The following is a 26603-nucleotide window of genomic DNA, read 5'->3' on the forward strand; positions in this document are numbered from 1 at the left end:
GAAACGGAAAGTGCATCAAGTAAGCCTCTTCAGCGATCGGGTAAGGAAGAATCGGTCATATCTAATGTTTCTTAGTCGAGGAAGAAGAGCAACGTCAAATAATGTGTCAATCTCGCCCTACTCGTTACCATAAATCGAGAAAACTTCTCAAAGGACATCAGCCTCCTCGGTTCCGTAAGTTAGAAGGTGTGTCTTGGAGGATACCTTTAATAGAACCGAGTTAGCGACAGAGGACTCTGGAAAAAGAAAGGAAAATGATTTTAAGGAAATTTCTTGCATATAATGTGGATTGTGCAAAGCACGGCGTTGTTGTGGAGTGAACAAAGTAAGGTTAAGAAGCACTGCTACAAAAAAATTCTGCTCTTTGAAAGCAATCTGACATTACCACCTAGGAAACGGAAAGTGCATCAAATAATCCTCTTCATCGATCGGGTAAGGAAGAATCGGTCATATCTAATGTTTCTTAGTCGTGGAAGAAGAGCAACATCGAATAATGTGTCAACCTCGCCATACTCGTTACCATAAATCGAGAATACTTCTCAAAGAACATCAGCCTTCTCTGTTCCGTAAGTTAGAAGGCGTGTCTTGGAGGATACCTTTAATAGAATCGACTTAGCGACAGAGATCTCTGGAAAAAGAAAGGAAGATGACTTTAGGGAAATTTCTTGCCTATAATGTGGATTGTGCAAAGCACGGCCTTGTTGTAGAGTGAACAAAGTAAGCTTAAGAAGCACTGCTACAAGAAATTTGTGCTCCCAGAAAGCAACCTGACATTACCAGCTAAGAAACGGAAAGTGCATCAAGTAAGCCTCTACAGCGATCGGTTTACGAAGAGTCGGTCATATTTAATGTTTCTTAGTCGTGGAAGAAGAGCAACATCGAATAATGTGTCAACATCGCCCCACTCGTTACCATAAATCGACAATACTTCACAAAGAACATCAGCCTCCTCGGTTCCGTAAGTTAGAAGGCTTGTCATGGAGGATACCTTTAATAGAACCGACTTAGCGACAGAGGACTCTGGAAAAAGAAAGGAAGGCGATTTTAGGGAAATTTCTTGCATATAATGTGGATTGTGCAAAGCATGGCGTTGTTGTGGAGTGAACAAAGTAAGGTTCAGAAGCACTGCTACAAGAAATTTCTGCTCTCAGAAAGCAATCTGACATTACCAGCTAAGAAACGGAAAGTGCATCAAGTAAGCCTCTTCAGCGATCGGGTAAGGAAGAATCGGTCATATCTAATGTTTCTTAGTCGAGGAAGAAGAGCAACACCAAATAATGTGTCAATCTCGCCCTACTCGTTACCATAAATAGAGAAAACTTCTCAAAGAACATCAGCCTCCTCGGTTCCGTAAGTTAGAAGGTGTGTCTTGGAGGATACCTTTAATAGAACCGAGTTAGCGACAGAGGACTCTGGAAAAAGAAAGGAAAATTATTTTAAGGAAATTTCTTGCACATAATGTGGATTGTGCAAAGCACGGCGTTGTTGTGGAGTGAACAAAGTAAGGTTAAGAAGCACTGCTACAAAAAAATTCTGCTCTTTGAAAGCAATCTGACATTACCAGCTAAGAAACGGAAAGTGCATCAAGTAAGCCTCTTCAGCGATCGGGTAAGGAAGAATCGGTCATATCTAATGTTTCTTAGTCGTGGAAGAAGAGCAACATCGAATAATGTGTCAACCTCGCCATACTCGTTACCATAAATCGAGAATACTTCTCAAAGAACATCAGCCTTCTCTGTTCCGTAAGTTAGATGGCGTGTCTTGGAGGATACCTTTAATAGAATCGACTTAGCGACAGAGATCTCTGGAAAAAGAAAGGAAGATGACTTTAGGGAAATTTCTTGCCTATAATGTGGATTGTGCAAAGCACGGCCTTGTTGTAGAGTGAACAAAGTAAGGTTAAGAAGCACTGCTACAAGAAATTTCTGCTCTCACAAAGCAATCTGACATTACCAGCTAAGAAACGGAAAGTGCACCAAGTAAGCCTCTACAGCGATCGGTTTACGAAGAGTCGGTCATAGTTAATGTTTCTTAGTCGTAGAAGAAGAGCAGCATCAAATAATGTGTCAACCTCACCCTACTCGTTACCATAAATCGAGAATACTTCTCAAAGAATATCAGCCTTCTCTGTTTCCTAAGTTAGAAGGCGTGTCTTGGAGGATACCTTTAATAGAACCGAGTTAGCGACAGAGGTCTCTTGAAAAAGAAAGGAAAATGATTTTAAGGAAATTTCTTGCATATAATGTGGATTGTGCAAAGCACGGCGTTGTTGTGGAGTGAACAAAGTAAGGTTAAGAAGCACTGCTACAAAAAAATTCTGCCCTTTGAAAGCAATCTGACATTACCACCTAGGAAACGGAAAGTGCATCAAGTAAGCTTCTACAGTGATCGGTTTAGGAAGAGTCGGTCATAGTTAATGTTTCTTAGTCGTGGAAGAAGAGCAACATCGAATAATGTGTCAACCTCGCCCTACTCGTTACCATAAATCGAGAATACTTCTCAAAGAACAACAGCCTCCTCGGTTCCGTAAGTTAGAAGGCGTGTCTTGGAGGATACCCTTAACAAAATCGACTTAGCGACCGAGATCTCTGGAAAAAGAAAGGAAGATGACTTTAGAAGAAATTTCTTGCCTATAATTTGGATTGTGCAAAGCACGGCGTTGTTGTGGAGTGAACAAAGTATGGTTAAGAAGCACTGCTACAAGAAAATTCTGCTCTTTCAAAGGAATCTGGCATTACCAACTAAGAAACGGAAAGGTCATCAAGTAAGCCTCTTCAGCGATCGGGTAAGGAAGAATCGGTCATATTTATGTTTCTTAGTCCTGGAAGAAGAGCAACATCGAGTAATGTGTCAACCTCGCCCTACTCGTTACCATAAATCGAGAATACTTCTCAAAGAACATCAGCTTCCTCTGTTCCGTAAGTTAGAAGGCGTGTCTTGGATGATACCCTTAATAGAATCGACTTATCGCCAGAGATCTCTGGAAAAAGAAGGGAAGATGACTTTAGGGAAATTTCATGCATCTAATGTGGATTGTGCAAAGCATGGCGTTGTTGTGGAGTGAACAAAGTAAGGTTAAGAGGCACTGTTACAAGAAATTTCTTCTCTCACAAAGCAATCTGACAATACCACCTAAGAAACGGAAAGTGCATCAAGTAAGCCTCTTCAGCGATCGGGTAAGGAAGAATCGGTCATATTTAATGTTTCTTAGTCGTGGGAGAAGAGCAACATCAAATAATTTGTCAACCTCGCCCTACTCGCTACCATAAATCGAGAATACTTCTCAAAGAAATATCAGCCTCCTCTGTTCCGTAAGTTAGAAGGCGTGTCTTGGAGGATACCTTTAGTAGAACCAACTTAGCGACAGACGACTCTGGAAAAAGAAAGGAAGATGACTTTAGGGAAATTTTATGCATATGATGTGGATTGTGCAAAGCATGGCGTTGTTGTGGTGTCAATAAAGTAAGGTTAAGAAGCACTGCTACAAGAAATTTTTGCTCTCACAAAGCAATCTGACATTACCACCTAAGAAACGGAAAGTGCATCAAGTAAGCCTCTTCAGCGATCGGGTAAGGAAGAATCGGTCATATTTATGTTTCTTAGTCGTGGAAGAAGAGCAACATCGAATAATGTGTCAACCTCGCCCTACTCGTTACCATAAATCGACAATACTTCTCAAAGAACATCAACCTCCTCGGTTCCGTAAGTTAGAAGGCGGGTCTTGGAGGATATCTTTTATAGAATCGACTTAGCGACAGACGACTCGGGAAAAAGAAAGGAAGATGACTTTAGGGAAATTTCTTGCCTATAATGTGGATTGTGCAAAGCACGGCGTTGTTGTGGAGTGAACAAAGTAAGGTTAAGAAGCATCGCTACAAGAAAATTCTGCTCTTTGAAAGCAATCTGGGATTACCAGCTAAGATACGGAAAGTGCATCAAGTAAGCTTCTACAGTGATCGGTTTAGGAAGAGTCGGTCATAGTTAATGCTTCTTAGTCGTGGAAGAAGGGCAACATCGAATAATGTGTCAACCTCGCCCTACTCGTTACCATAAATCGAGAGTACTTCTCAAGGAACATAAATTTCCTTGTTTCAGTAATTAAAAATGAGCATTCAGGAGTGTAACTTGAATAGCACCGACGAAGCGATAGAGGACTCTGGAAAAAGAAAGGAAGACGAGTTTAGCGAAATTTCATGCATATAATGTGGATTGTGCAAAGCATGGCGTTGTTGTGGTGTGAATAAAGTAAGGTTAAGAAGCACTGCTACAAGAAATTTCTGCTCTCGCAAAGCAATCTGACATTACCACCTAAGAAATGGAAAGTGCATCAAGTAAGCCTTTATTGCGATCGGGTAAGGAAGAATCGGTCATATTTAATGTTTCTTAGTCGTGGGAGAAGAGCAACATCAAATAATATGTCAATCTCGCTCTACTCGTTACCATAAATAGAGAATACTTCTCAAAGAACATCAGCCTCCTCGGTTCCGTAAGTTAGAAGGCGTGTCATGGAGGATACCTTTAATAGAACCGACTTACCGACAGAGGACTCTGGAAAAAGAAATGAAGATGACTTTAGGGAAATTTCATGCACATAATGTGGATTGTGCAAAGCATGGCGTTGTTGTGGAGTCAACAAAGTAGGGTTAAGAAGCACTGCTACAAGAAAATTCTGCTCTTTGAAAGCAATCTGGCATTACCAGCTAAGAAACGGAAAGTGCATCAAGTAAGCCTCTACAACGATAGCTTTACGAAGAGTCGGTCATACTTCATGTTAATTAGTCGCCGAAGAACAGCAACATCAAATAATGTGTCAGGCCTCACCCTACTCGTTACCACAAATTGAGAATACTTCTCAAAGAAGATAAATTTCCTTGCTTCAATAATTAAAAATGAGCATTCAGGAGTATAACTTTAATAGCACCGACTTAGCGACAGAGGACTCTGGAAAAAGAAAGGAAGACGACTTTCCAGAAATTTCTGACAGGTAATGTGAATCATGCAAAGCAAGACGTTTTTGTAGAGGAATCAATGTAGGGTTGAGGAGCACTGCTACAAGAAAGTTCTGCTCTCATAAAGCAATTCGAAATTACCAGCTAAGAAACGGAACGTGCATCAAGTAAGCCTCTACAGCGATCGGTTAACGAAAGGCCGGTCATACTTAATGTTTCTTAGTCGTGGAAGAAGATCAACATCAAATTATCTGTTAACTTCGCCCGACTCGTTACCATAAATCAAGAATACTTCTCAAGGAACATCAGCCTCCTCGGTTCCGTATGTTAGAAGGCTTGTCTTGGAGGATACCCTTAATAGAACCGACTTAGCGACAGACGACTCTGGAAGAAGAAAGGAAGACGAGTTTAGGGAAATTTCTCGCATATAATGTAGATTGAGCAATGCAAGGCGTTGTTGTGGAGTGAACAATGTAATGCTGAGAAGCACTGGTGCAAGAAAGTTCTGCTCTCTGAAAGCAATCTGACATTACCACCTAAGAAACGGAAAGTACATCCACTAAGTCTCTACAGCGATCGGTTTACGAAGGGTCGGTCGTGCTTAATGTTTATTAGTCCTGGAAGAAAAGCAACATCAAATAATGTGTCATACCTCGCCCGACTCGTTACCACAAATCGAGAATACTTCTCAAAGTACATCAGTGTCCTCGTTTCAGTAAATAAATGTGCGCATTCAGGAGTATAACTTTAATAGAACCGACTTAGTGACAGACGACTCTGGGAAAAGAAAGGAAGATGACTTTAGCGAAATTTCATGCACATAATGTGGATTGTGCAAAGCATGGCGTTGTTGTGGAGTGAACAAAGTAAGGTTAAGAAGCACTGCTACGAAAAATTTCTGCTCTCACGAAGCAATCTGGCATTACCACCTAAGGAACGGAAAGTGCATCAAGTTAGTCTCTACAGTGATCGGTGTACGAAGAGTCGGTCATACTTAATGTTTATTAGTCGTGGAAGGACAGCAACATCAAATAATGTGTCAGACCTCGCCCTACTCGTTACCATAAATCGAGAATACTTCTCCTATAGCATAAATTTCCTCGTTTCAGTTATTAAAAATGCGAATTCAGGAGTATAACTTTAATAGCACCGACTTAGCGACAGAGGACTCTGGAAAAAGAAAGGAAGACGACTTTAGCGAAGTTCCATGCATATAATGTGGTTTGCGCAATGCAAGGCGTTGTTGTAGAGTTAACAAAGTAAGGCTGAGAAGCACTGCTACAACAAAGTTGTACTCTCATAAAGTAATGTGACATTACCAGCTAAGAAACGGAAAGTGCATCAAGTAAGGCTCTACAGCGATCGGTTTACGAAGAGTTGGTCATACGTAATGTTTCTTAGTCGTCGAAGAACAGCAACATCAAATAATGTGTCATACCTCGCCCTACTCGTTACCACAAATCGAGAATACTTCTCAAAAGTCATGAGCCTCCTTGTTTCCGTAACTTGGAAGGCGCGTCCTGGAGGATACCCTTAATAGAACCGACGTAGCGACAGCGGACCCTGGAGAAAGAGAGGAAGAGGACTTTAGGCGAATTTATTGCATATGATGTCGATTGTGGAAAGCAAGACGTTGTGTTGGAGTAAACAAAGTAAGGTTAAGAAGCACTGCCACATGAAAGTTCTGCCCTGACAAAGCAATCTGACATTGCCAACTAAGCAACGGAAAGGTCATCAAGTAAGCCTTTACAGCGATCTCTTAACGAGGAGTCGGTCATACTTAATGTTTCTTAGTCGTGGAAGAAGGGCAACATCATATAATGTGTGAGACCTCGCCCTTCTCGTTACCATAAATCGAGTATACATCTCAAAGAACATTAGCTTCCTCGTTTCCATAAATTAGACGGGGGGTCCCGGAGGATACCCTTAATAGCACCGATTAATCGACAGAGAACTCTGGAGAACGGAAGAAAGACCACTTTTCGGAAATTTCTTGAATATAACGTTGATTGCGCAATGCAAGGAGTTTGGGAATAAAAAAAAAGACAAGTATAACAAGCAGTGCTACAAGAGGGTTTCGCTTGCACAATGCAGTCTGACATTACCAGCTAGGAAACGCAATGTGCATGAAGTAAGCCTCTACAGCGATCGGTTTCCGAAGACTCGGTGAAACGTTGTTTCATACTCGTGAAAAAAAAAAAAACCTCAAATGATGTGTCAGACCTCACCCGCCTGGTTACCATAAATCGAGAATACTTCTGAATGAACATCAAGCTCCTCGTTTCCGTAAATTAGAAGGTGCTTTCCTGAGTATTCTAGCCAGAATCCTAGCCAGAAACTATTGCTGTATGATAACATTGGTTTTTTTCTCTAACGACCTATAACGGTAACAAGAAAATGAAGGGGAGAATAGATTATAAGTCCCTTAGCGCCTATTTTATGCGCAAGTGCGTTGTTGTTAATTTATTTATGTAGTTATTGTGCTGCCCATAGCATGGTGCCTACATGGCATTAGAAGATGTAAGTAACACAAGTAATATAATATATGTGATGTGCCAATTATGTAGAATAGAATAAATAATAAGGAGAAAGAAAAGTAAAGTATCTAGAGCAATTGCTGGACTAAAATAAAGGTAATCATGGCTACGTCTTACAAAAACTATGAAAACACATCCGAGTTACATGAGTTTCAAGTTGCCGCACGCATGCATACAAACCCTGAAGAAAAAAAAAAGATAAAGTGATTGTCGCATCATCTTTGAATAAGACGGAGAAGAGCCATTATAAGTGCTCGTTAACATAATGGTTAGTAGAACATTAGCTGTCACAGCATATTCTGGGGCAATACGTCTTGTATCAACAGAAAGTAGAATGGAGCAGTGCATGGAACATTCTCGTTACTGTAACCTCGTCAAGCAGTGCGACACTGTGTCAAATGTAAATTATGCAGGCCTGGATGGCCGATTAAGGAATGTTAAGTTCACGTGTGCACTAGCAGTGAGGAAGTACTGTTTTCAGAATGCAATATTTTCCTAGTGGAAAAAAAATGGAACTCTAGTGATATGGCTACATTGATAGCTGATGAGGTACATTTGATATAGCAGGATGAAGGTGCAAGTTGCATAAGTCTTCTCTATGTGACTTGCCATTGAGATGGAATAATGGCCTAAAATTTGCAAGTATTGGACTACACGTTGCATAGACCATCGAATCCATCATCGTTTTCAATCGGTTCACCAACACTGAAAGCTTCTTGTCGAATGAACAATGACAATGAACATGTGAGCTATTGATTCTTATAAAAAACAGGCAAATTACCGTAACAAGAGAAACTGCATCGAAGATAGCATGCTTTGTGTTTACCTTCATTGCTTGACTACAATAATAACTATTTGAAACAATATGTTCTAAATTAAGTTATACGAATCTAAGCAAATGTTTTTAAAATGTGGTGGTGATTGATAGATAAAAGTACTGAAGTATACATTGCGTAGGTCTTAGAATCAAGCAACCTTCTTGGTGTGTTCGTCAAATTGTATAAACTCTTCATGAAATCATGTGATGGCGCTGGATGAAACACGAGCGAAATACCTGTGACAATAAAACAATAAAAGTAGCTTCACAAGAGTAACTGCTTTGGGGAAGCAGTGTTTTAAGGTCACGATGAATTTAGAACAGTGAAAAACATTTCAAAAACATACGAGTATAAGACATAATTTTATCAGAAACATGGAGAGAAAGTTGTGGTAATCCAACGTCCACATTTTTACACTGCACATTAGCTAGATTGTTGTGTGGAGCGCTGTTGTCAACATCTTCTCATGCAGCACAACTGATTTTTAAGATGAGCCAATCGTAGTGAATAAAACATACAAGAAGAAAGCAATAATGTAGATAAAACACAAAGGCACTTCACAGAAACATTGCTGCAAGGAAGTACAGCTACAAAATTAATTGTTTGCCAAAACGTAACGAGAACATGGGATTTGTGAAATTATCCCTACTGGCATCGACGAAGATATCCCCAAGTACAAGTTGTCTTGAAGCACAAAGGCAATAAAGGGAACTTATAAATAAATTTGTAAGCCAGCACTTGCTTCAAATAACTTTTTCGTCGAAAGGTGGCAAAACGGTAAAATAAAATGAAATGGGATGTTGAGACAGGTGGGCCAAGTATAATCATAATATAAAGGTAATTCAATATATAACGATCATCGCGACATCTTTGTTAGAGATTCAATGAGGTATAAATATTGCCTTACGAGTGTTCGGCAATCCATGTACACGTACACGTTGCAGCAGATATTACACAAATTAAGAACTGTAAAATAACGCTCGCAGAAGAAAAAAAGAAAGTAAAACAGCAAACCAAATTGTGCAAAAAAATCATGTTTCACATTTCGTTGATGCATGTAGAGAAGCAGCAAAGACTATAACATTGAAGGCGGAGTGAAAATAATAAAAAAAATCTTCGTAGGATTTTCGGCGGCAATCTGACTTCAATGTGCCTAAAGGAAAGTTGATGCAAGATTGCAATATGATATCGTCCTCAGTGCATCTGTCAAAAAAAATAATTAAATTAAATTATGGGGTTTTACGTGCCAAAACCACTCATCTATCAACGAGCAACTGCCAACTGTCGAGCAAGGCAATGGGACTGAGCAAAACGCAGCGAAAGGAAATAAAAAAAAACAAACCCAGCAAGAAGAATTGCAAGAGCACGTGCAACCTTAGGATAAGAATGACATTCTTCTAGTAACGGTAGAATCTCAGCCAGAAGATGAACTACAATCTAGGATTTACATATTTGAACCGCCGCCACATTAAGAACACGGATATAACCGTCAGACTGGGAAAATTTTTGGTGAGCACTTTAAATGGATATTCATGTCGAACGTCACTCTCAAAACATTTGGTGAGAGTAAGAGTTTTCCATTGAATAAACTGTTGTGGTAGGAAAAAGATTATTAAACCCATAATGAAGACAGAAAAAAATGCAACAGAACAAGAGAAGTTGCTTCGTTGGTGCACTGCTTTAAGGCTTCATTTAATATCTAACATCAACAACAGTTACACCAAAAATAATTATCTAGAGAATGGATAAATCGTACCTGAGAAACCACCATAAAGAACTAAGCAGTCGGCGATCTAACGTTATTTCTGGTAGATGAACCTGCAGCGACATTCAAAACAGTTCGTTGGGCGAAGCAGGAAGACCCACTGGCCAATTTCTGTACTTGAACAGGAAAATGCGTATATTTAATATAACAGTGAAAAAGAAATAGATTTTACTTAATAATGAATTCAGGACTCAGTTAATTATCTAAAGGCACCAGTAATGGCATGAAGAAAACGAAGTGGAAAGCGGAAGAGGGTGGGATCAAACGCAATCATAAAAAAGAAAGTTTACGATACGAAACCAGCGAGACCATTATTACCGAAGGTAATTATGGACATCGTCTCGGGAAGGTTTGGCCAATCGGCGACAAGTGGCCGTCCTGTGAGATCATACAATAGTTAGGGCCCATAAGATCAGCGCATGTCGGAGATGAAAATATATAAAACCGAAGAAACATTCCACTTTCCCACGGAAGTGTGCAATGATTAGTGCCCATGATATCGACACTCAACAAGAGGTCAGAAGAGCATCGAAATATAAAGGAGAGAAACTGTTTTCAGGCTACATTGGCTGACGAGAGTGACAATGATTACCGCAAGAAAGTGAACTTCAAAGCCGATGATCCATGCCTAACTAGCTTTCTCATTACCAATTTAATAGTCAGCAATCGAGCGTCAGCTGCAGTGTCTCCGAAAGAGCGTTAACCGCGGCGACATCCGAAACAGTTTAACCTATGGAAGTGAAGCATTAAGAGCTGTATACAGATGAATTTGTGTACTGGAGCCGGGTAAGTTAGATATTTTAGACAGGAGTGAGTGAGTGAAAGCGTTATTGAAGATGTCCGGCGATTTGGGCGTGCTGGGGCCATAAACACCACAGCCTAGGTGACGGCCTCGAGTCCTTGAATACGGGCGGAGAAAAAAATAGAAGAATTAAGCTTAAGACGGTTGCTTGGAGCAGCCACTACTTATGGAACCAATGAGTTTTTTTAATGTAACCATAAAGAATGGAAGAAACTGAACTAGGAAATGGAGGAAGGTGGACTGAAAATAAAAGCTGAAGTTACGATCAAAGTGCATGCATATTTTTCATGAATTGATACAAAACGCTCCGCCTCATGTTGCACCATATTTGACTACTGGGACTAAACAGGCCGACGTCGTCGGTGTCTGCACAGGTACGACCCTGTGAAGAAACTCAAGCGGAAACCAACCAGCACGGTGCACCGAATTCGCTTGATGATGCGTTCACCAAGTGCCCACACCACGATCGCCGCAGTGCTACTGGACCACAGCGTGAACACCTTCATATTCCAGAGACGCTTGTAACACTCTTTCCACCAGCATACTAGCAAGAACTACAGAAATTGGCTTCTACGACTAAGCAGGTGGAAAGCCATAGGCTCTTGGAAAACATTTGGTTTGTTTAGGCTGACGCGAACTGTACGGCAGCGATTATAGTGACAATTGTAGATATTTACAAGGAACTGGACAGAACTCGCAGCTTCTGCAAATACCGTACTGTGGTTGACTTGTAGCCTATGTGCGCGCCTCCCCACCACTCATTTAATTTCGCCTCCCCTTTCCCCCATTAATCAACCTTGACCTTCCTGCATTTTTGTAAATAAATTGTTTCTCTTCCTCTCTTGCTGTGGTTCTTGCTCTACACATCGCGTGAAGTATCGCGTCACGAGTGTATTACCAAGCTGTTGTAGAGCCTCGTCGTAAAATCGATCAATACGACCTTTGAAATCAACGCATATATTCATTAAGTGGAAATAACACACTATGACAAAACCTTCCAAGAATATACTGGTTGATACACATGGATTATGTAACTGCAATCATCGCAATAACAAGAATATAAACGATAAAGCGCAGCGAAATCCGCCCAGAAAATATATATATATATATATATATATATATATATATATATATATATATATATATATATATATATATATATATATATATATATATATATATATATATATATATATATATATATATATATATATATATATATACGCTTTTGCAGCGCAGTAGATAAGGACAAAAACCCAGGAATACACGCACGGGCCCGGTCTTCATCCTTTTCTACGTCTCCCTTGTATCTACGTGCCCTTTTGCTAATGAGGTGCAAGAGCTTATGCAAAAAAACAAAATAATAACTGACCCAGGTATGGTGTTCTAGACGGAGGTAGTGGGCTCAGGAGCGCCCTATGCATTGCAGCGGGGCGCCGAGTGCGGACTGGACGCGGATTTCGGTGGCGGCGCTGTAGTCGCGTGGGCTGGCTCCCTCCGCTGCTTCGCCATAGAATAAAGGGCTTCGCGCGCTTCTTCGTGCGGGTTTGATTTGCGACGTGGACTGTTTTTTGGTGTGTCAACCTGCCGTTCGAGTCTGTTTCGCGCGTAGTCGGCCGAGCACGTGAGGGTTTGTTCATGACTTACACTCATCCGTTGACACTGGTTTTCAAGTCGAGGCAGTTTTCCTTGATTTCTCCAAAGCTTTTGATCGCGTTCCGCAACACAAATTACTTCTCAAACTTGCATGCTTAAACATTCACCCTGACGTCCTCGCATGGGTCAAAGCTTTTCCTTCCTCCAGGCTCCAGTTTACTTCCGCTAACAACTACAATTATTCTTTTGCCCACGTTACTTCCGGTGTCCCCCAGGGCAGCGTGCTAGGTCCTTTACTTTTCTTGATATAGATTAACGATCTTCCTTCTTGCGTAACGTCCCGGGTTCGTCTCTTTGCCGATGATCTCGTAATTTACCGCACAATTTCATCTGATATCGATCGCCAATGCTTGCAATCTGACCTCGATGCAATTGCCTTATGGTGCTCCAAATGGCTAATGTCGCTTAATATCTCTAAAACCAAGTTAATGACATTTAACGGCCGAAAGTCTCCAATCGAAAACACTTCATTAATAACAGCACGATTGAGTCTTCCACTTCCTACAAATATCTTGGCCTTCATTTCCAGTCTGACCTAACGTGGCATCACCATATAAATTTAACCCTGGCAGCTGCTAACCGTACTCTTGGAATACTTAAACGAACCCTCAAGCAAGCGCCACCACTCGTACGAAAATAGGCATATGTCAGAATCATTCGCCCGAAAATTGAACATGCTGCGGCAATTTGGGATCCCCATCAGGTATATATATCCTCTAACCTTGAAGCCCTGCAGAACCGTGCTGCTCGATTTATTTTTTCAGACTATTCAACATTCACCAGCGTTACATCTTTAAAGAAACGTGCCGATTTGCAATCCTTGAGCCTTCGTCGAAAACATTCTTGCTTATCACTATTTCATAGAATTTTCCACCACTCCTCACTTCGTGCTGATTTTTTTCAGTCACCGCCGATTATCTTTCCTCGCCGCGATCACCCTAACAAAGTGAAACGCATTTTGTGTCGGTCATCAACTTTCGCTCAATCTTTCGTACCACGCACTATCATCGATTGGAACGATTTACCCTCATACATAGCCATGGAAACTGGCATAGCCAAATTTAAGGAAAGAATTTGCACTACTGTGACGCGCTGGTAAATATGTTGTTTTCTTATTAAGCATGTTTCCCTGATATTTTTTATGCTTTATGAGTTGTTGCTTGCTCCTGACGTTTGTACGGTGCTTTTTTTCCTTTCTTTTGTTTCTTGATTCAATATGATAACTACACTGGCTTGTTAAGCAGAAAAAAAAATATCTTATATATGTTTTTCTTTTTTTTATGCTGTACCTGAATGTGCACTTGTGTTTTCTTTTTCTTGTGCCCTCACGATGCCCTCTGTGGCACAGTGGCGCCGCGTCGCGGCACCTTTGGGCAGCATATGAACCTCTCCCATAGCGTGACGGCGGAGTTTCGTGACCAGAAAAACATGGAAGGACTCTGGTAGTACCCTCCTTCGAGGGCCTTTAGGGTTGTTGTAAATAAATAAATAAATAAATAAATAAATAAATAAATAAATAAATAAATAAATAAATAAATAAATAAAAGAAGTAGGAATGTCGTAACGTCACCGGCAGCGACACTGCTTCGCTCCCGGCTGTGAAACAGGATATAAGTGGGAAAACAGAAAAGCAGCGGTCGTTGTTCACCGCGCCGAAAGATGAAGAAAGATGGCGAATTTGGGAACGCAACTTGCACCGTCAAGACAACAACAACAACAAAAAAGCATGACGAAACATGTGAGGTTTGTGAAGTTCATTTCGGCCCATCGTGTATTGTGCGAGACTATATGCACATAACAAACGGTGAAGAGATGCGTACTCCACGAGGAAAGCCGGAGCTCCTGCCCGATGCCGTGCCGACGCTGCTGCCAAATGTCCCTAGTTATTCTCAAAAAAGCCGGCGCAGCCAAGACGACCTAGGAACCGAAGCAGCGCCGACGTGACATGTTAAAAAAAAATTAAATTATGGGGTTTTACGTGCCAAAACCACTTTCTGATTATGAGGCACGCCGTAGTGGAGCACTCCGGAAATTTCGACCACCTGGGGTTCTTTAACGTGCACCTAAATCTAAGTACACGGGTGTTTTCGCATTTCTCCCCCATCGAAATGCGGCCGCCGTGGCCGGGATTCGATCCCGCGACCTCGTGCTCGGCAGCCTAACACCATAGCCACTGAGCAACCACGGCGGGTGACGTGACATGTTGTGAGTACAAAAGTTCCAGTGTGCGGTGATGAGCTATCCGACTGTCGTGAAACGGACACAGATGCCGATGAAGCTGCCGCGACGGCGTCTGAACGTGAGCCCGGTGTGCCTGAGTATTTACTGGCTTTGAGTGTTCCCTCCATCTGAGTTGCCACCGTGTTCCCGATTACACTGGCGTTATGTGTGTGCGTTCTCTGTGCTGACCAGGCTGCACTTCTATGTAAAATCGATCACCCAATCCCAACAGGAACGACGTAAAAAGAGATTGCATGCGAAGATGAGCCGTTGCTTATAGTGCCTCTCTCGTAGCAGCCGTGAACCCTGAAAATGGAATTCACCGACGATTACGATACTCCATATTGCGAAATTTGAGCGCAGCTGTTTAAATGTTTTCATTTCGCGATATATTGTCTAGCGCGGACAATCTGTGTCGTGCGCCACGTTGCAAACTGAGCAAAGTGTGGCGCAACTGCCTCGCTAATCGTAACGCGTGGACGCGATTCACAGCAGCCGCCACAGACAGACCTCCGCGCATGTAGCGCTTTGTTTCCATATAGACGATGCGCGCTACTCTGGCGCCATATCGTAGCCGTCGTCGCTGCAAAGCCCGTTGCGTGCAGCACGACGCTTTTTTTCTCACAGTGGAAGAGCTGGATAGCCCTGGCCATCGCAACATGCAGGAATACCCGGGTTATCGTAATGACGGACTCGCAAGAAGGGTGCGATAGGTATATGAACGGAAGGATCGGAAAGGCAGCTCTTCAGTTCTTTAAGAACACCGAGACACAAGAAGCGAACATCCTCTGGTTGTCGGGACAGGAATCTCTCGCAGGTAATCAGGCGGCGCACGCCGGGGCTCGAGATCATGCACGCCGAGTCATCTCCGACACGCGCAGAACAAGCACCAACGGCTGTCACGAAGAGGCTAAGCGCATACCCGTAAGTACTCGGAGACCTTGGCGCACGACATGAAGCACAGGAGTCACTACACGCGCACACATAAGAGGATGAGTGGGGAACAAGCGGTGACATGGAGAAGACTACAGGTTGGAACGCACCCGCATGGAACACTGCTACACGCCATGTATCCGGGGTCCGACAGGCGGGATTGCAAGTTCTGCCGGTCGGACACGCCCGACACTCTGCGCCACATGGTGCTGGGGTGCAGGCATAACCCAGACATACCAGCGTCATCCCCACCACCAGGTGATAACGCGCAGAAAGAACCGGAACCAGAGAAAGGATCGGAAGACCAGCGGGAGGCTCTGCTGGCGACGCGAGGCCCTGAAGACAAGGCTCGGGCGGTGGCAGTGAACCATGGCTACCTAGACTAAGGAGGTCACCCACATTTGGGCTCTAGTCTAGGAAGCCTGGTCAGAATAATGTTTATTCTCTCTCTCTTTCGCCATATCCTCCTGCTCCGCTTTCCGCCTCATGACTCCACTGCACCCCCTCCTCCGCTTTGCTACTCGCGCTCTCCTCGCTGTCGCCGTCCTTCATGCGCGCTCCGCGTTCGCTCTTTCATCCTTTTGCTATGCTCGTTTGCTCGGTTACGAGGACGCCGAAGGACGAAGCCGACGCTCGCCGCAGGAACGTGTGCCTAAGAGCTGCGCTAAAAAGGGAGCACAGCTTTGAGCAGATAGCTTTGCAATTTGCCTCGATGCAGACTTTGTTGTCTACCGAGCAAATGGCACAGATGACTGACATGGCGGGGAACTGTGGCATGGAGTGAAATCAAAAGAGCGCCGTTCACCAGATTTCAATCATGCTGAAAGCCCTCTGGGATGATTGGGATGTCAAACCTGTAGATGTTGTCTAGACGACAGGCGTCAGTCTTGAGACAACACAAGTTCCGTGAAGCGATGTCCAAGAGTTTTTATAAGCTTCGGTATCTTCTAAATAAGCTGTAGGTTATGACAAAGAATAAGAACTTTGAATAAGAATAAGAACGTGTCCCCAGAGTTAAGTGTTTCACTCTGGCGACGAGGATGGCGACGAGAACCCACGGAACGTCCCTCGTCACCGCGAGCGGTGAAACACCACCCCCCGTTGCTGCCGCCATGCCGCTGTACGGAAAGCTCGAGGCGTTCGAGGTAGATGGGTCGTCCTGGTCAATTTACGAGGAACAAGTCCACGTGTTCTTCCGGGCAAACGACACCCCCAAGGCCAAACAGCGGGACATTTTCCTGGCCAGCTGCAGGACCCGCGTCTTCAGTCTCCTGCTCGACCTTTTCAAGCCAGCCACGCCACATGTTAAGACGCAGGGTGAGCTGCTCGCCATACTGCGCTCGCGTTTCAACCCAGCACCGTCCACACTAATGAAGTGTTTCCGCTTCACCAACCTGAACCGCCGGAAAGGAGAGACCCTCGGGCAGTTCGTTGCTGCGCTACGAGGGCTAGCGAGTGTCTGCGACTTCGGGGACCAACTGGACTCGCTGCTCCAGGGCCGTTTCGTCTGCGGCATCAACAACCCCGCCATGCAGACGCGACTCCTGGAGCTTCCCGGCCCCTCGCTAGACGACGCCGTGAAGGCAGCACTGGGAATGGAAGCTGCCGCCAAGGACGCCGGCGAGATTGCCCGTGCGACTGGCTCACCGCCGGCGGAAGCGGTAGTCAACAAGTTGGCGAAAAAGGGCAGTACCTGCGGTCGCTGTGGTGGGGCCCACTCCCCCTCACAGTGCCAGTTCTCTCAAGCACAATGCTTCACGTGCAGGAAAACTGGGCACCTGGCACGTGTATGCCGAAGGGGGAGGACGAACAGCAAACAGCAAAAGCAACCTGGTTCAAGCCCAGGTACCACTCAAGCCCGCGGCCAGGGTAGCCGTCGCAAGCGTACGCGGAGGGGGCGTGCGGCAGCAGGCTCGAGTTATTCCGCGGCCAGGCTGCACGTCGTGGCCGAGGACCCGAAGATTTTCGACATGTGGCACACAGGCCTTGTACCATGGTCTGTGCCGCCGTATATGCTGACCATCGAAATCTGCGGCACCCCATTTCCATAGAGCTGGACACAGGGGCCAGCGTGTCAGTAATGGCCGGGAAACTCTTCAAGCGTACCTTCCCCGGCGTGTCCGTCGAGGCTTCGGGCGTGATGCTGCGCAGCTACTCCGGGCAGCTCTCCCAGGTCCAGGGTCAGGCACAGGTCAGCGTTCGCTTTGGCGACAGGGAGGCAAACCTTCCCCTTTACTTAACGAAGGGGTCGTCGCCGACGCTGCTGGGCCGAAACTGGATTCATGCAGTGGGAGTTCGTCTGCTAGAGTACCAGGAAGCCAGCCTGCATGCGGCGAAAGACGTCCCCAGCCTCCTGACCAAGTTCAACTCTCTGTTCCAGCCAGGGGTGGGCACATTCGCCGGCATGACGGCTGGCATCTGTGTAGCTGAGGGAGCTCGGCCACGTTTATTTTTCAAGCCTCGCCCACTACCGTTCGCCCTGAAGGACGGGGTCACCCAGGAAATGCAAAGGTTACTGCGAGAGGGCATCCTGGTGCCCGTCAAGACGTCTAAATGGGCCGCTCCCATCGTACCTCAAGCGAGACCTCAAGCGAGACGGCAGTGTCAGGATCTGCGGAAATTTCAAGGTTACCATCAACCCGTCGCTACCGTCGAGAAGTACCGCCTGCCCCGGATCGAAGATCTCTGGTCAGCGTGGTGTGGTGGACGGAAGTTTACCAAGCTCGACCTAAGAGATGCTTACCAGCAGCTGGTGCTCGAGGATGCCTCCCGGAAGTATGTCACAATATCGACAACTTTGGGGCTCTTCCAGTACACACGCTTACCGTTTGGCGTGGCCTCAGCCCCAGCCATATTTCAGAGGGCGATGGAGAACCTCTTCAGGGGCATGAGGCCCGTGGCGGTGTACTTGGATGACATCCTGGTCATTGGCAGCGACGATAAGGACTACCTGCAGAACCTGCAGAACGTCTTGGCACGGCTGCAGGACGCCGGTCTCAAGCTCAAGCTGGAAAATTGCGTTTTCCTGGTCTTCAGAGTTGAGTACTTGGGACATGTCATTTCCCAGACTTGCCTAGTTCCGGCTCCAACCAAAGTTGATGCTGTGCTCAAGGCGCCTACGCCCCAGAACAAGAAGGAGCTTTAGAGCTACCTCGGCCTCATGATTGATTGATTGATTGAAAACATCTTTATTTGCAGAATATTCTTAGAACTCGTGGGTGGGCTGCCCAGTCCGATAGTCCACAGGATACTGCTGCTGCGCTGGCCACACCAGCCAGTGCTGACGGTCAGGATCATCGCTGAGCAGAATAGCCTCCCGCTGCTCTTCTGAGGAACTTGGAATAGTGTCAACTATGGGATTAAATTGGCATGCCCACACTACGTGGTTCAGGTTAGCTACCTCTCCACTGTGTGGGCATTGCGGGGAGTATAGTGTAGGGTACCACTGGTGTAACTTAGCTGGCGTTGGGTATGTATTGGTTTGTAGTCTCCTAAGCGTGTTCTCTTCTAACTGATTGAGGGATTTGTGTGGTGTTGGACACTCCTTCCTGGCTGTTCTGTATGGTGCCAGATTGTCAGCATACACTGCTAAAGCAGTTAGGTCGCAGCACCCTTCAAGGTCATCAGGAGGAAACGCCCGGTATAGAAGAGCTCGGGCAGGCCTGTGAGCTGCTTCGTTTCCTCCTGGTAGTTCCAGGTCACCGGGAAACCAGATGACTGAGGCTTGGCTGGGTGGATGCTTAATCAGCAATGCAAACGCGTGCAAACGCAAAATAGGTATCACAAGAATTACGAACTGGAACAGATGGAGACAGGCCCAGGCATCTACTGCAAACCCTATTACAGACCTAGAAGAATGGGTTAATCGTGAGGTGCAAACTTTGAAATCCTTTACGAAAGAGGTCTGCATGGCAGATGATTGCCCAGCGGTCGATCCGCACCTTCTACATTTATGGGAAGCAAGACACTTATTGACAGAGATGGCGAAGACAACGGCTTAACCGCAAACTCAAGAAAAAAATAGACGAGATAAACAAAAAGGCAGAATCCCACGTGATATCCTTGGCCAGACAGAACTGGAATACGCTCTGCGATGGTATTCAGGGGAAGCTAGGTGTGTTAAAGACTTGGAAGCTCCTTCGTGTCCTAATCGACCCCAGCAGCAGCAAGTCGGCCACTAAAGGCAGGCTCACGAAGATTGTACACACCATTCCGGGTACGGGCTCATGAACTTCTACAGCCGCTCCATCTTCTGCTTCGAGATGGTCAGTCATCGTTCGTCACCACCACGCTGCGGAGCGTCCGTCTAATGGAGGGTGCCTCGAGCCCTCCCTCGTTCACGAACCGGGCGTATCGTGACATAGTTGAAAATAACTTTTTAAAGGTTAAAGTTTAAAGAAACTGCTTTAAATACATTTCTGACAGATCGGCGTCAAAGTGATCGTCAAATGCAATTCAAAATAGCGTGCAGATGTAATAGAGAGAGACGTTCAGAACAGCTCACGTATATTTGCTTCGGAACGAGATTTTTTCCACGTGACATTTTATTCACTTGTGTGCATAGCAAGAAGGTTCAACAGACACTTGTTTTGTTGCTATGGCATAATTATACATCACGTTCTATTTACAAAGAGTAGCGTAGAATCACTTTTTAACACTGACCAGCTTCTTGCCCGAGTCATTTCATACACGGCTCAATAATCTGCGAGGAAATCGTGCTCGTTGCCGAGGACAATAGGAGGAATTTTTTTTGTTGAACGTCGTTTCTAGTACAACGCGCGTCAAACGGTTTTTAGACTTTCTTCAGTACTTTCGTACCACTGAAACACTGCTCACTGCTTTGTACGGTCGCACAAGGTTTCGTCGTCATATAACGTTGTTTTTGGCTTTTTTATTGTAAAATGATGAGACATTGAGAAATGCACAAAGCTAGAGTAAGCGAACGCTTTGTTTTAAATGGAGCCTGGCAACGCGCGGGGCTCGCCGGCTGTAAACGCCAATAGTCCTCAGCGTCACGTCTAGATTCTCGGATGAGGCAGCCGTGTGCGCACTCACCCTGCTGTAATCAACATCAGAGTTACCATCGTACGTCCACGTCAGGCACAGAAAATAAGCAGCTGCCAAAGGATCGCAGTCTGTTCGCAACTCGTCTGTGACGCAGTTCAAGCCGTAAAATATGAAGAACGAGAAAGATGCCCGATGTGGCCTAGTGCAGCTGCCATACATGTGATCGTGCGTATCAGGTTTAACATGTATACTATACCATACTATATCAGTGCGTCCAGCGCATATATCGCAGTTCGGAGATATTGATAGGTAATGTTTCATAGTGATGTGGCTGCTTTGTTGACCGCCGCCTCAGATTTGGGTGACGCAGGTCTGCGTGTGGTGTCGGGCGACGAGGAATGCTTCGCCCGATGACGCTTTTCCTTTCTAGAGGAGCCCCAACGCCGCGACCTGTGAACGTTCTGGGACAAATGCGACTCGACTGACGCGGCGTCCCTATTCATGGTCATCGGGTTCATATCAGGGTCGTCGGAATCGCCTTTTGTGCACGAATCCCGACTCGGCGACCGCGCGCCAGAAAGTCCCCCTGAGTCGATGTTTATCAGCTTTCCGGCGTCCTCGGTGCAACTGCCGGCTGCAGTCTTAGTGGTATGATGTGTTGTCTGCTGATGGAGGGGAGGATCAGGAGGCGCCGATCTCGCAGAAGACATCGCAGAAGTATCGCTCGAATAAGTGTTTGTGGCTTCTGTTTTTGCCGATGGCACCTGCGAGTGCCCATTCGTGATTGGGCGAAAGGCGATCATTTCCGGGCTGGAAGAGACGACGCCTCCGCCACCTGGTGCAGAGCGTCGATGGATGATGCTGCCGTTGGTAGCTGTGCCATTCACTGTCGCCTTGGAGGAATCGGCAGGTGCCACGAGGCCGTTGATGGTGGGTTTCTCGCCACAGCAGGTGAAGCCAACGTTGTCGTTTCCGTCGGAAGAAATGTCGGAACGGGCCTTCTTCGATCTTCCCAGCTCGATCATGTGCTCGACCTCGTACTCGTCCTGAAGAGCGAAAAGGTATAAAGAAAAAGATAAAAAAGTCGGTACTGTAAATATGAAAGTCAGTCTCTTTGCACCATTTGCTCTCTCAAGGCGTCTAGCGAGATTCCCCAACTAACGTCAGTGGCAGTCATTGGGGTAGCCGGGGGTGGGGGGGAGGGGGTGAGGGAGGTCGAACCCCCATCTGCCCCAAAATTTTCTGACGAACCGCCCCCCCCCCCCCTTTCCTACAGAACAGGAAGTTTCAGGAGGTGGGTTCCAAAACAGCGACATGGATGAAAGAGCAAACTTGAAAGTGAAAGCAAGGCGAAGGCTAGTGGCGGTCCGAACGGGGGGGGGGGGGGGGGGGGAGTTGTTATGGGGGCGATTCCTTTTCCTGTGCACAGAACATTGCAGTCCTACTCATGGCGCGCCTCTACGTCAATCTGGATCGTGTTAACAACTGCTGACGGGGGATAAACACTAAAAATTCCACACACAGATAAAGATAGGACGAGTGCGTGCATAAAACTTAGGGGCATTGTTGTGCCCCACCAAACGTTCGTGACGTTGAAGAGCTTCTCATTTCTGGCACTTGACCGAATCGTCGACCACTGTGCGCAGAAGAAAATCATTCCGAAAATAATGTGACTTGCTTGTCTAGGATACCCATAATAAGCGCCTCCGCCCCTACTCCTTTTTTCTTCTTTCCCTTGTGTCTGACGGTCCTTATGTTAATAAACTGGAGAAGAGCTTGCTGTTAGGCTAGTTTGTACACGCTGTTAAGAATAAAAACAGGGCAATAAACAGGACAAGAAAGAACGACTCACAGAAAGCTGATTTGCGCATGGCAAAATATATCAAGGACGGAGGTGCTGAGCAAGGGAAGCTAAGAAACCGCCACAACAAAAAGATGGGAGGGCAGGTAGGTGAATGGTGTCGAAATCTACAGAAACAGAAATGTAGGAATGTTAGCGGCCGCCGCGCCGTTCATCAACCCGGTGAATGTTCAAAAGTGTGACAGTGAACAACGGAAAAGAATTTTGAGAAGCGGAGTGGGGTGACAGATACGGGGGGCGGGAGGGGGGTGCGCATAAAACGCGTGAAGAGCGAAATTGGCCGACAATTATGGACATAGGGAGAGCGTCTCGTCACTACGCGCTATCGCTCAACACCAGGCGGCCGTGGCCAGTCACCCAGCTGAGGGTCCCCTACCCGTCGTAACACGTGGCCCTTATTTTACTGCAAACTGCGGATGCTGTAATTTTCACAAAGGCTTCTAAACAGGAAGCAGCCCAGCTTCGGACTGTCTGCCTCATCAATACCTGAGTGTGATCAAACAACAATATGCGTCGTGTGATGACTCAATAAAATGATCTAAGTTACTTCCAAACATCTCTTCAAACAAGTCGCACAGCAGGTCACCGAAAGTGGGTGAAACTTGCATCACACGGTTCCATCTAAGTTCTAGCGCAAAGCTTCGTTCCTGTATTTTTAAATCTGGGATGTCACCTAGCATGACTACAACGCCGGGAGCGCAATTGAGTGATTGGCGACTTGCAATATAGTGCCCGCCCTCTTCAGTACGTAGCCGTCGCCGCATCACTCACTAGATCTGGCTGGAAAACAGCGGTGATCTCCAATGTTAACTGGGTACAAGTCTGGGCTGTAAATAACAAGACACACGACAGTGCGCTGTCTTGTTTTTGTTTTGTAATGTTTTTAGCGCTGTTCGTTTTTCCTAGTCGTGTACCAGTTAGGTCACCGACATCCATTTTATAAATGCATCAATTCGTAAAGAAAACTTAAGCTTTTTTAGTAGATACTTTTTAAATATAGCATAAGGAGGACTATAATTTGATGCGAAGTGGCTGCACACCTGAGCAATGGAAAACTTTTTTTAGAAGTTAAGCAAAGTGTTGTTTTGGCAGCGCAAAAAGATGCATCCTCGTTGTTGGGCGTGCTAGGAGTTTGCGTGGTGTGCAACCTATACACACACACACACGTGTATGTATGTGTGTGTGTGTGTGTGTGTGTGTGTGTGTGAGAGAGAGAGAGAGAGAGAGAGAGGTGAATGAGGGGGAGGAGTGATAGTTGTCGGGGAAGAAATAGCCCCTCCCCCCATCCCCCCGAAATAAATTTCTGGCTAGCCACTGGTGGGAGTAGTATGCTCGGAAGATATCATTGGTTTCGTTGCATACACATTAGCAGAGCAACCACAACACGCAAGAAAACGGAAAAGACAGGGACACGGCACTCTTAAATCATGTTGCGCGTTCTGGCCAACGTTATACTGTAGAGAAGACCATAACCTAGCCCATCGGCCTGTCCATATGTGAATAACAAAATGCATATCAGATTGGCCACAAAGCTTCAACGTGTATGCCTTGAAGCATATGCCTTATCACCTACATTCTAGGCCGTAACTTGGACTGCGCTGTGCGGAACGCAATATGCTGAGCTCATGCAGCCTAGTATCGGGTGGAAGCGGCAAGGCCGAGACGACAACAGTACGCCCAGAAGCTGCAACAGAAATTAAGATTGAGAGCAACGATCAGCGCTCAAGAAAGACTCTCACTGCACGCGCGCTATATAGTATTACTGCCCGCTGCTGCAGAGGCGGTATTGGTAAGGGCTAGGGCTGCGATGCGGTGTTGTCGGTATGCCATCTTGGAATACAAGTGTGGTGCAAGAGAGACGAAAACGCGGCGAGAGCACGTTGAATGGCGTTAATGTAAGTCGCAGACCAGCAATGCTGCACGCCAAAACGATTTACTGCAGTACCCAATTACTTTGCAACCGATATACAACATTATACAATCACCACCGACTGGCAACAATGTAGCCGCTTGGTGTTCCTCGCTGAGCGGTTAATTTGGGAGGGCCGGTATAGGAAAGAGTAATAAGATAAAGTTGTGCAGATCCCACGCACTGTGGCAATCGATGATATGCGAATCATTTTGCAGCCAGCTGATGAACAGAATTGTTTGGGGCTCCGCAAACCGTCACCATGTCGACCAGTGTTTTTGTATAATGAGTAGTTGTGTTCGGAAGTACCGGAACTTGTGTGAATTGGTATGCATTTATGTTTATAAATAAAGTTCCAAGCAGCGGAAGAAGATGCAGACAAAGGGCCAGCGCTTGTCCGATATGTTTTAAATTAAATTATGTGGTTTTACGTTCCAAAACCACTTTCTGACTATGAGGCACGCCGTAGTGGGGTACTCCAGAAATTTGAACCACCTGGGGTTTTTTTAACGTGCACCTAAATCTAAGTACATGTGTGTTTTCGCATTTCGCCCCCATTGAAATGCGGCCGCCGTGGCCGGGATTCGATCCCGCCACCTCGTGCTTACCAGCCCAACACCACAGCCATTAACCAACCACAGCGCGTCCGGCCTGTTTTCTCTGCCCTTTGCCTGCGTCTTCTCGTGGGACTTGGAACTTTCTTAAATATGAGTAGTCTGTGACACGAGCGTACGTGTGTGTGACGACTGCAGCAAGACAGCGACCATGTTGACGACGATCGGCAACGGCATGATTTCTACTGTGGCCGTTGACGCGAAATTACAGATAGTGATTGCTGGGTTCTGCATAAATATTTAATTGGCGTGTCCGTGGCAAAGAGCATAAAATTTCGGTTGCCAATAACTAACGAGACTGCAAAGCAGTTTATGCGCCTTCTAAGAGGTGCACGTCTTGCTGAGTCGGATTACTGCTTCCTTACGTTCAGCAAGTGTCGCTAAATTTGATTCTCTTCTGTGCTTTGAAGACAATTCTGCGTTATAAGCTACATAAAATGGCGACTCATGGAGTAAAATTTCTTCAAAATCGGGAATTGGCCGTAAGTAGAAACCTTCTTCTTTCTATGCCTGGGTTGTTGTCATCCAGAGCTTATTCGGTTGACAGTATGGACTTATCTATATACTAGCAGCTATTCCTTCTAGCGCAAGTTCTCGCCAGCGTAAGCCAGCATTTTGCTTCCTTTCAGGAATTCGCAGCTGAAACAAACCCGATTGTGGCATGCAGTATGTGAAAGCATTTCAGCTGGAAGCGTAGCCAGCATTGTTTTATACTGACACTATTCTGGGGATACTATAGCACGTCGTGAAAACCGGTGCAGTTTGTCGGTGTTTCGCGTTAGTGAGCACGCTGAGGATGGCAAGTTCGCTAATGCTACCTCAGCCAAGAAACAAGAAGTGAGTTCGACGACGGTTTGTATAAAAACGGCTTGCGGTTTTTTGAAGGAGATTAGATAATGACCTCGTCTATCAAGTATTTCTTTATGAAAAAAAATGTAGTGCAGTGACAGTGACAAGAACTTTATTAAGAGTGTCCTGAGGAACTCGATTGGGGGGACCGAAGGCTCCCCGATCAAATGTAGTGCATGCTTTGATAATATGCTCCACGTGAGCACTATCATGAGTGGCCGGCCGTCTGGCTACGCGAAGACCAACACATGCTACAGTGGTGGTATAAGTGTTTCCTTTGTTTTATTGAGGCGTCGAGATCCTGGGAAGGCAGCCGTCCATTGGAGAAAAAAAAAAGCGCGATGGGAAGATGAAGCCACATGCTCTGCGAGTGCAACACTGTACTACCTTGGCTTCAAACAAAAAAACCAAATTAAAACCCGCGTGTTTCTGAACAATACCGCTTCGACATCTGTGAAATGCGAAGTATAAGGCTAGCCACGGCTCTGACGTTGTGCGTTGACCTTCTAGGCACAGGGTTGCGGAATAGATGTCCGGCCGCGACGACTCACTTCGGGTGGGGGGGGTTAAATGCAAAAACGCTTGTTTGGCAAGCTTCCGGTGAACGTTGAACCAAAGGGGTTACACCAAAGACGATGTTAGACAAGCCCCACAAGCGGCGTACGGCACGCGCGAACGCACGT

General features: G+C 45.6%; 2 protein-coding genes across 5 annotated transcripts in view; one reads left to right on the forward strand and one right to left on the reverse strand.

Annotated features, from left to right (window-relative positions):
• Positions 1–26603, forward strand: part of LOC135907000 (uncharacterized) — a 155757-nt gene that overhangs the window by 124323 nt on the left and 4831 nt on the right. For 2 of the 3 annotated variants that reach the window (XR_010565864.2, XR_011511288.1), the window contains one exon: positions 11246–11712. The exons of the other annotated variant lie outside the window; for it this stretch is intronic. The gene's annotated coding sequence lies outside the window, so the exon portion shown is untranslated. Of the gene's footprint in view, positions 1–11245; positions 11713–26603 lie in introns of those variants that run through there. 3 annotated transcript variants of the gene reach the window in all.
• Positions 20539–26603, reverse strand: part of LOC135906998 (sodium-coupled monocarboxylate transporter 1-like) — a 68969-nt gene continuing 62904 nt past the window's right edge. For both annotated transcript variants that reach the window (XM_065438650.2, XM_065438651.2), the window contains exon 16: positions 20539–21733. In XM_065438650.2, the coding sequence (XP_065294722.1) occupies positions 21005–21733 (729 nt within the window). In that variant the 3' untranslated portion in view covers positions 20539–21004. The remainder of the gene's footprint in view (positions 21734–26603) is intronic.

Source organism: Dermacentor albipictus, chromosome 1 (assembly GCF_038994185.2).
Source record: "Dermacentor albipictus isolate Rhodes 1998 colony chromosome 1, USDA_Dalb.pri_finalv2, whole genome shotgun sequence".
Lineage (NCBI taxonomy): Eukaryota > Metazoa > Arthropoda > Arachnida > Ixodida > Ixodidae > Dermacentor > Dermacentor albipictus.